The sequence below is a fragment of the Antennarius striatus genome, chromosome 5 (genome assembly GCF_040054535.1).
Source record: "Antennarius striatus isolate MH-2024 chromosome 5, ASM4005453v1, whole genome shotgun sequence".
Lineage (NCBI taxonomy): Eukaryota > Metazoa > Chordata > Actinopteri > Lophiiformes > Antennariidae > Antennarius > Antennarius striatus.
This window is the reverse complement of record NC_090780.1, coordinates 15,314,679-15,325,682: the sequence shown is the minus strand read 5'-3', so window position 1 is coordinate 15,325,682 and position 11,004 is coordinate 15,314,679. Positions and strand designations below refer to the sequence as shown.

Sequence of the window (11,004 nt, the reverse complement as noted above, 5' to 3'; positions counted from 1 at the left end):
GATACAGTATAGATGAGACTGTTCGGCACAGTAACCTGTGTTGCTATGGCAACAGTGTAAGGCCCTTTGACAAGTAAGGAGAAAGAGTTCTGATAGTGCCTGGATGGGATGCTACAAGGCAGTTTTTGGGGGTGACCTGTGGTGTTTGTGTTCTTCTTCAATCAGTGACACAGCAGCGGACGCTGGCGCCGCACGTCACAGAGAAAATGACGGAATGGAGAACTTTTTTTGAACAAATCTCAAGGATAAAAGTTGACTTGAACGACTTCTTGTGTCTCCAGAGAGGAGTTGATGCTCAGACAGGAAAAGAGTAAATGTTTTGCTCCACATTTTGGCAAAAAACCAATAAATTGACTAAATGACAAAGGTCTGGTTTAAAATGTTCCCTTCTATTGCTGTTAAATGGACTTTATAAAGTAGAATACATATTCATTTTCTTGCTGAGAGTTTTATGGGAAAAATCTCTCATGTCAGCAGTTGGTTAGGTTATCTTAGATTAACATAATACAAAGACTGAAAACAGTAGTAAACAGCCGGTCTGACTATCCAAATCTGTCAAATAACATATCTAAAGCAAAAAAAAAAAGAGGTTATAGCTTATTTCCTTAATAGGAAAAAGGTTAACCATTTCTGTGTGTCTCAGAATGCTGTTTGCCAGGCTTTTAGGTAAATTCCTGGTTCCTATTAGGATGTTTTTGACAAAGTATTTCCACCCATGTTCTGGAAGGAAATGAAAAGAGTTCCAGGAATTAGTCTTTGCCGTTCCCATAATCTCCTCTAAAATAACCTGAAACCAATCTACACTATCTTAACTGTTGCATAAGAGGGAGCAACCTCAAGCTAAAGTTTCAGAGCCCAGAGTGAGTTGATGACACAAGAAAGTTTGGATATATTGGATTACTGCCATTATATGATGTCCTCCTACATGATAAAACACCAGTAATTGTTTGGTCGAGTCAACGCACTTGAAAGGATTAACAGGGCGTCACTCTTAAGTTACTCTTTGAGAAACTGGCTCTCCATGTTTTATTTTATTCAATAGATTCACTGAAAGTACAAAGGAACATATGAGTTTTGATACCTGATATGTTGTTAATCGGGTGTGATGAAGAACATTTAGTCCTCACCAGCCAGTTGGAACTATAGAAGCTTTTTGAAGATGGATAAACATCGTGCTGCTTTTGACTTTTCTACAAGAGAATGACTCAGATTACGGAGAATCAAAAGCAACTGCTCTGAATCCATCTGCCACACCTTATCCTTTAAGTGTTTCTGTATTCATACAGGCCATAGATCCATGCAGGACTGTATCTTGGGTGGCCACACCGCTGCACAGAAAAACACCAAGTACACTGTGTGGCTGCAGAACACCAGGGGTTAACACATCTGAGGTGGATCCTTGGTTGACAGATACCGGGTGCTGACTGTAGCACATATAACATTGGGTAAGAATGTTCAAAAAGCAATCATCAATGAACTGCTGATGATACCAGCTAATATTGTTTGGTGCAAAACACTGAAACCATATAACCAAAATACCCATGTTGGAAAAGTTGCACGCTTCTTCATGTGGAGATTTCAGCCATGTTGATGTTTTGCTAGGCAGTAATGTTGTTTGGTTTGATCCATGCTGAAATATCACTGACACTGTTAAACGGATTTCCATGAATACATCCATGGTGCTCAGATGTATCCCAATGATGCTGGTGATCCACTGACTTCTGTCATGTCTCACTATTTGAGTGATGCTTTTAATTTTGTGTAACACACACAACTAAAAAATTGAAGACTAAAAAAATAAATAAATAAAAAAGAAAAGTGAGGAAAAGAAAAGCATTCTTTCTCATGTTAACCAGTAAACTTTGCTAGGCTAAGGTTTGCTGGTTACACTCGACTTGAGTGTTTATCTTCTCATCCAAACCCTGCAAGGAGTGGTGCTTATTTAAATATGGACAAATATGAACGGATGAACCCTATAGGGTTTACTGTAGTTGTCAGTCATGGTGTGAAGTTGGTGAGTCAATATTTAATTTTGTTAAACTGACAAAAGAAATGGAAAGCTTTCTGTCAAAAGAATATACCACTTTGAAATTCTTCTCCCTTAAAATCTAAACTATCTACTCAACAGTTGTGTTTCAACTTTGCTCAAGTAAAGAAACCATTTCTGAGACATTTGCACAGAACCTCAGTCTTCTAGTTTTTTCCCATTGTGAATGCTGCTTGTTCATAATGCAGAGTAACTGTTGACGCCAAAGCACATTGATGTGATCAAGTCACCCAAACGCGGAACATCATCTGTATTGTGTGTGTGTGTGTGTGTGTGTGTGTGTGTGTGTGTGTGTGTGTGTGCGTGCGTGCGTGCGTGTGTGTGTGTGTGTGTGATCTTGTCTGGATTCAGGGAATTGGCTGTATTTCTGATGTACTGTCCCAACCCTGCCTGCACACAGTAATCCATTGTTTGCTGTCAAACAAACACTACTGGCTTCATGGTGACTCACTCTGTGCTACGACTTTGAATCCTGGTAGTTATGTGTCACTTGACATCACTCCAAGCTTCTGTGACTATTGATATCCAGTCATGTTATATTTGTTGACTTACACTGTGCCAAACGAAAATGCCCTTTCTTTTAGGATGGAACAAATGATGACCGTGGCCGGCGACTGCATCATAAATACATTTGAGGGCACTGAACAGCATGCCAATCCCCACAAGCTGGTCAATCCCCACTACAACAGGAGAACCAAGAATGCTGACATCATACTTATTAAGGTACACCAGAAACATTGCAGAGATTCAGCCATCCAAGAGGAGGGATCTTGTCATGAAGCAAATGTTGCAGGCGTTACAGTTCTCTCCTAATTGACTTCAAATATTTATGATGTTCTGAATTGTCAGCCTAAGAAACTTACTGTCCTACATCCACGTATCACAAGTGAAGTGTGGTTTAAAGAGTCATGAGAGCAACGAAACATGACTTTTTAAATAGATGGTACTATTTCTTCAGTGTCATTTTGATCTCAGTGAGTGTGAGTGATAATTTTGGAAACACTGAAATGTATCAAGAGCAATATGATTTTTTCTTTATATCCTCTCACAATTGCAATTATACAGCTTTTTGATCATTTGTCAGACACAAAATGTTGCCATGGAAATAAACAAATACATATACAGTAAATAGGCATTGTCAAATTTTGAATAAATATAAAAAATTACATCAGCGCAAGCTATGAAATGTACAGTATATCTACATGAAAAATTGCAAAAGGCATGCAAAGGAGAGGATGATGGTAGAGGGCCAGGCAGCTCCTCACTGGTGCGCCCCAATGATGGTATTTTGCTCAAGGGCACCTTGGCAGTGCTCTGGAGGTGAACTGACACCGCTCCTTCTACCAGTTCACACTCAAGATTTTTTGTCCACAGCGGGTATTGAACCAGCGACCCTCCAGTCCCCAGCCCAACACTCAACACTGAACTACTGTTGCCCCAAGAAATGCGTTGTTTGCAAGACTGATACACAATGAAATTAACTATACCCATTTTTAAAAGTCCAACACCAAAGTGCTGCTATGGAAATGCACAAAATAAAAATTTATTCAGCCAAATGCACATTTTACATCACTCATCATGTAGAAATGTTTGCAAAACCAGGTTCTGTTGTTGAAAAGTTTTTAAGTTATGCCCTGGACAAAAACATTTTTCATACAAATGGACAGAATTATAGATATATCCCCCTGGGATTTCTCTTGAATGTTTTTTTTTTCTATGTCCAGTTACGAGCCCAGATGATGCTGAACAAATTTTGTTGCCTCTGCCCAGACAGGTGACAGGAGTGGTTGAAGACCTTTTGAGTCAGGTGTCTGAGTCGGGCCACAGCAGTCTGGGTGGAGGCCAGTCTCCCTTCACACTGAGGACAGTCACAGTGCCAATTGTTTCAACTGCAAGGTGTAACAGCAGTGAGTCCTTTAATGAAAACATCACAGCAGACAGGACATGTGCCACTTACAGGACTGGAGGAAAAGATGCTTGCAAGGTACAAAAGGACAAATGTCATTTTTACCGCCATTCACCAACAATCAGCACTTTAAAAAAAAGGCCGTCTGGTCAGTGGGTGTTGCACATTATGTCCAAGTTGCCACATTGAGACACATGTGATCATTTGATATTTGTAAAGCCATTAAATCCATTGAAATGCTGGATTCCCCATGGTGCCAGGCATGGTTCTCAGTGTATATCAAATAGCACATTGTCATTCTGTTTTCATCAGCCCACATTAAGGCAAAAGAATAACATCAGGTCCAAAGGCATTGCTGTTATTTCAAGGCATCATTTATAGCCCTCGACCTCAGCAGCCTCTGATTTGGTTATTTGAAACATGTTTCTATCCCAACCTTCTGCGTGAGAAGAAAATTGCATGAACTCCAACGTGCGAAATAGCAGCAGGCTATATTTTGCCTTAAGATACGAGCTGAATGACTAATTAAAATGTGCTAAATTTAACCCTGCAGTGAGCAACTTTGTGTGTTAGTATATCCATGAAGCAGTAAGAGATGTGGTGAATTCAACCATCCTGTGAGAACTCATTGTCACATTTCTCTGATTTTTTGTGGGTTGTATCACTTTATCACCTTTCTATGAAATGTTAGAGCATAAAATCATATGTGACTAAGTCACATTTCCAGATATGTTGTATATGGAACGTAAAACGGTTCACGAAAATTCACCTATCACCCAAGAGACATCTTTGTTTCTAAATAACTGGTGTTGAGTACTTAGTATTCAGGTATTCAAGGGAGCTGAATGATGTGACATCTGCCAACATATATTCATTAGCTACCTGCTTGCTACATCCAACTTAATTATCTGGCTAGCTCACTTATTTTAGCTTGTGAACAAATCAAATACACTCAAATGCTTTTATAATAAGCATATATTTAGTACAGCCAGAGTCAGTCCTCCATATTACCGTCAGTTTTAGGATTAAAGTGAAAAAGTGATCACTGACAATCATACTCTTCAATTAATTGACTCATCTACGATTAACTTTTCTTAAAAATAATTTTGCTGGATCATTTGAGACCCCAGATTTGTAAATGCTTTCCTGAAAACTCCATCTCCAACACTACTCAGCCTCGTTGCTGTTTACCTGTAACTCTAGTAAAGGGCATTTACATTCCTTTACTGCAAGCTTAGAGAAACTCCATTGCTTTTTTGTTTATAAGACACATTACAACTTTGCAGCTGAAGAAAGTTGTGGTCTTGTTCTTTCAGGGAGACTCAGGAGTACTGCGTGTTTGTGGGAGACATGTCTATGAAGTGGTATCCTGGGACAGCAGCTATGGTGATGCTAAGTTTCCAGGTGTCTAAACGGTTGTATCCAAACTCTGCCGATGGATGACCAAACTGCCTACTGGACATACTTATGCTGCAGCAAAGACTGATGAAGATAGGGTGAAACTCAGATAATGAATATAATCATTTGTGCCTGATAAGGTTCATCTCATTATTCTGGTCATGTTTTCAACTCTGATGCCTCTTGTGTTCTCATGTGATCTACCTGTGAACCATGGCCTCCTCAAGCTAAGGGCACATGTAATTACAGTAACGGTAATAACTTGTTCAAAAAATACACTTTTTTGACAAGTTAAATATCTATCTAGTAATTTTATATTTTGTCAGATGATTATCACTCACACCTGATCCAGTCATTTAAATATTACTATTGTTTATTTATGGGGGAGGGTGCGTTAAAAACCTTGATAACATGTTAATGTGTCCTCTAATTATTCATTTATTCATCTTCCAATCTGCTTCTCCTGCTTTTGCAGGTCACAGGGGTTGCTGGAGTATCCCAGCTGATTTATGGGCAAAATGTGGGGGACACTCCCTTTTATTTATTTTAATTGAAATTTGTATCCGTTGAATTTTACATGTTTGTTTAAATTTTTCCTCAAACCACATCATATATATTACAAGAAAATTACCCCCATTGTTTACCAAGTTTATTGTGAAAATACAGTATACTGTCAGCTGATGGCAAGACCCACATCAAAGAAGAGATTAAGTAGAAAAAGAAGTGGACAGCTCCTTCATGGGGGATGGTGCCTTGCTCAAGGGCACGTCATTAGTGCTCAACAGGTGAACTGGCTCCTCTCCACTACCAGTTCACACTCCAAACATTTTGGTCAACATGGGCCTTGAACCAGCCACCCTCCTTTCCCCAACCCAAGACCTAATGGACTGAGCTGCTGCTGCCCCAAGTACCTCAGTTCTGTAATATTTCTGGCTTTACAGGCCACAAATAACTCCTCTGAGTCCTTCTGTTTTCTATGGATTCAAATCAGTTCACTGTGATGAAAACTCTACAAAATTTAAGGACATTTTTCAGAAACCAAGACTTTAAGGACTTTCAATGTTTGTCCTTTGGGAATGTAAGACGACACCAAAGCTTCGGCTTCCTCACAGACTGTGGGATACTTTATTCTGAGATTTCCTGATACTTGATGAAATCCATCTTACCCTCAACATGCTGCCAGTTTCCAGTGCCTGACAAAGCAAAGTGGCTCCACTGAACCACTGTCTGACTGTAAAATGTTCTGTTCAGTAGAAGCTTCATTCTTCTTCCTCCAGACAAACCCCCAATCCATAGGTATTGTTTCATCGCTCCACAGAGCATCAACCTCAACCTGTGACTTAGACGGTTGTGAGTTTAGTGGAGCTGACCACAGGGAGTAGGTGTGACATGACTGCGCCTCCTATATGAATTGTTGTCGGCATATTAAAGTTAGTTCTGCTGCAGGCTCATGTATCACCTTTCAGGTATGTCATGATCCATCCTTTGCTTCATGTACTTTTCTGTCTATCTCTTTTGTAGGATCCTTTTGTGCTGCTTTTTCTATAGAAGACAGATTAACACATAAAAACTGACAGCAGTGGAAGATAAAACCCAATGATATTTTTCAATGTATAGTTAATCCCTGAGGACTTGATATACAAAAGAAAACCTGTTTACAAGCACCTTAATGGGATCTCACCTTACACCTGGTGTACAAAAACAAAACACAAGAACGTTTGGAAGACTGAAATTCAGATGATTTTTAAGTGTGTTAAGTGTGCGTGTGTGTGTGTGTGTGTGTGTGTGTGTGTGTGTGTGTGTGTGTGTGTGTGTGTGTGTGTGTGTGTGTGTCTGTGTGTGTTGTATATTATTCAGGAGAACAATTTAAGATATAATAAAGATTGTGAGGTTTACTGAGGAAAACCTTAGATATTATTTCATATGGTGAATATCAAAAGAACTAAATAAAACTGATGTCTAGAGCAAATCCGAGATGTTTATCTGTGATAAGATCTCCAAGACCCATCCAACCCTTTGTGGTGAATTCCTGCTCGTCAGAAATTGTGGTGAAAACAGGCCTTTAGTGTTGGAAGTGGAACTGGGGGGGACAAAAGTCACAACTTGGCCCGTGAAAACACTGCCATCCTCTGGTGATGTGGGACTCTGTGGATGTGCTCAAAACATCACGACCAAAGAAATCTCCACTTTGGTAATATTACAGATCAGCTTGTGAGATTTAACACCCTCGACGCGTCAAGCGGTGGCGCGTTAACGACGTTTCCCGAAGATCTGCATGGGTTAATAAATGTGCCCATCTTCGAATAGAAGCTCGCCATTTATTTGATTGCATCTAGATCCCGGAGAGTGGAGCGTTGGCACACTCCCGTCTCCAACTGGAAGCCTCTCCGAGCTGCACCAGAAAATCCCCCCCCCGTACTGCTCCCTTGTCAGGTCTCCCCGGAATCCGTGTTTTGCATCGTGCCTCAATTTGCATTTCTTCCTCAGATTTTCCGAGCGGCGGGTTCAGCCGCTCCAAACCAGCGGGCGCTCCACGGCTTCATTGTACGTGCGCCTCCATTTCCAAAGCAATACGCACGGAGAAGAAACCACTTTGGAAAATTTGAATAATGTTGCCGAAGCTCCACGAGTGGGGAAATTGAGGACATTTTGACTGTTATTTTCTTTTGCGCACCTTCGGACACAGACACGTGTCTTCGGGGTAAACAGAAAGTGCTAGATCGTGTCAGCAGATAGCGTTGCTTTGCCCCCTCCTTTTGTTTGTTATAACGTTAGACAGCCGAGTTCAGGCTTGGCGACAGCCTATACATTTTAGTTTGTGCGCCTTGGTGATAAAGACGCATTTGGAGATGTCGGAAGTGCTACCTTTCAACGAAGAAAAAATGAGTCATTATGGAAATGAGGGCGACGAGGGACACCTTTCCTTCACCTGTCGTCTTCAAGACACCAACAACTTCTTCAGTGGCTCACAGAATAAACGTCCGCCGAAACTCGGACAGATAGGCAGGAGCAAACGGGGTAATTATAGAATTAAGGCGTTTTCATTTTGCATGGAGATGTGTTGAATGCGCAACATAGATTACTGAGCACTGCAATTAAGGATAGACGTCTGCAGCTAAATGGGCAGCGTCTTTCTCTTTGCGTGTCTTCAGTTAGCGTCAGATGATGTTTTGTTTGCATGTGTGTGGGATAAAGTTACCGCTTTTTAAACAATCTATTCGCAATGCAACACAAGTTGGATGCGCAATGCGTGCCGTTAAAATGCCTTGTGAATGCTGCTCACCAGAGTTGTGCAGGATGTCCCCTCCCCAAGTCATGATTGAAATTATTGAGATTTGCATGTCGTGCAGCTAATATTTTTGTGTTTTCACCATCAATTCAGGTAGTTTGCATTTATGCTTTTTCGTAATTTGTGATGACACCCAAGAGATGGTTGTCGAACATTGAAGCTCTCTCCTTGCTAGATGCGTGCACAGACTCACAGTTGCGCCTACATTAGTGCACAGACACAACATGGACAAACATGGCAAATAGGCAGTCAGGATTGGATCATGGCTGCACCAAAATGCCGAAATTGAGACATGCATATTCACAAAAATGCATGTCTTTCTCACGCACAGGCACACACACACACACACACACACACACACACACACACACACACACACACACACACACACACACACACACACACACACATACATACACACACAGACATACATACGCACGCACGCACATTATTACGCTCTCATGCAGTCCACTTCTACCATGACAGCACTGCTGTCAGTGGTTCTGAGCTTTAGTGCCTTTCCGTCAGTCGGTGGTGAATTTTACAGACGCCACAGTGAGATGAGCCCCTTCATTAATGCACTCTCCCCTGTCGTCCACAGTTGTGATTGACGATGAGAATGGTGATGATGAAGCACTGAAAAATGGAACAGAGAAGACCCCAGCAGAGGCTTAAAGAACTCGGCTCACCACTTCTAAGAGACACTATTGAATTTTTTTATGGCGATATTTAACAGTTTTAATCCAAAGACACTGTATATAAGCACTTTTTCTCATGTGGCAACAAGCAGCGCTTCCACGCCCTCCTCTCCCAGTCAGTCATGGCCATCCGAGTGAAACTCACTGGAAGGGGTGGGAGATGGTAGCACAGGAGACCCCGGGTGGATCCCTCCCAAAACACACACAAACACATTCACAAAAACACACTCAGCCTTGATTACTGGGGTTCACCACAAATTCAAAGGTGGGGAACGATGACAGAGGGGCGGGCGAGACGGAGGAAATATGTGATGCTGTGGAAATCAGGGACAGGAGACAGAAATAAATCTGATATTAAAACCTAAGCACACACTTCTCCCATATCTTATCAATCTAAGCTTTGGTTCCATTCTTTCTGCTCTTCATTTTGGTCGAAGGCAAAGGAATAACTGAGTTTGTAAATATGGATATTGTAGCCTGTATTTTCTTGCACAGCGGGAAGCATTTAATTGGCTTATTCTGTGTTCAAGACTTTATTTATTGATCATTTGGAAAAATATCTTGCAATGACTAATGGCCAGAGGGAGTGTATATTTTATGTATGGTGAAAAAACTTAGTGTGAATGGGAGTGACATTTTTCTTTCACTTAACAATACTCGATGTTGCCTGAGTGTTTTTTTTCTTTTTTTTGTTACCATACTAGCAGCTAATGAGTCATTTATGTACAGTGGACCTCCCACCTGTTTGTAAGCTTCCCAGGCTTTCACCTGGATAGGTTGATACTTACCTTGACTGTATACACCCTATTGATGAACTATTTATATTGCATCGTGCATTATTGTTTGTGCCAAATCTCATGTACTGAAAACTTGTTTTTTGTGCTTTATACATTTACTCATACAACTGTTGTTTTGTTGAATTGCCATTCTTAGGGCTCTTTCTTAAAACACTAAAATACCAACTCATGCATGGCCAATATAAAATCATGCATGCATGGCAGAAGTTCTGAAACTTGTGTATTCTTGAAGCACCTCATATACAGCTTTGAATGACAAACCTCAAAAAACAGTCTTAATTCTGCATTGTACTGTACGATTCTCACTGATTTGTACAGTGGCCTAATACCTTGTAATAAAGATTATGACAAAGTATTATTTACTGTTTAGTGTTGATTGTGATTTACAATAAGCAGTTATGTTCTTGATGTTGCTTTTTGTTTTCTTTTCGAACTGTTTTGAAGCTGTAGCAAAAAACACAAAAATATAGTTTTGTATCGAGAGACGATAGCAAGCAGCTTGGCCGACGGATACGTTGTAAGAGTTTCCCCTGCTCTTACTGGATTGCTTATCTGCATGCCAAGGAAGGTCAAGTCAGCATTTTCCACTGGGAACAGTAGCATCCCTTTCCTTGGAAGGATGAAATACCAAGGAAAACAGACAAGACGATTTGGGAGAAATATGGGTGTAAAAAAAAACTAGAATTTGAAATCCATATGTCTTGGTTTGTTAAATGGAGAGTTGAGACACTCTGCTTGAACAGCTGTGCGACTCTGATCTCATTAATGTGCTACAGTACTGCAAATGATTCTGTAGGAAAAGTGTACACCACTTCTTCACAATGCAATAAATGTTTGTTTGCATCTAAAATCTCAGCTCCTGTCTTTGA

At 40.6% G+C, this 11,004-nt stretch overlaps 1 protein-coding gene and 1 long non-coding RNA gene across 2 annotated transcripts; both read left to right on the top strand.

Moving 5' to 3' along the window:
* Positions 1-1,323: 1,323 nt before the first annotated feature.
* On the top strand, positions 1,324-2,764 carry LOC137595720 (uncharacterized). The gene is made up of 3 exons (XR_011035452.1): positions 1,324-1,445; positions 2,399-2,522; positions 2,632-2,764. It is a non-coding gene; the product is annotated as an uncharacterized lncRNA (long non-coding RNA).
* Positions 2,765-7,869: 5,105 nt separating this feature from the next.
* camk2n1 (calcium/calmodulin dependent protein kinase II inhibitor 1) lies at positions 7,870-10,784 on the top strand. Its single transcript, XM_068316011.1, has 2 exons — positions 7,870-8,369; positions 9,242-10,784. The coding sequence occupies exons 1-2, from the start codon at positions 8,201-8,203 to the stop codon at positions 9,313-9,315; spliced, it is 243 nt and encodes an 80-aa protein (XP_068172112.1). The 5' UTR covers positions 7,870-8,200; the 3' UTR covers positions 9,316-10,784.
* Positions 10,785-11,004: the final 220 nt, after the last annotated feature.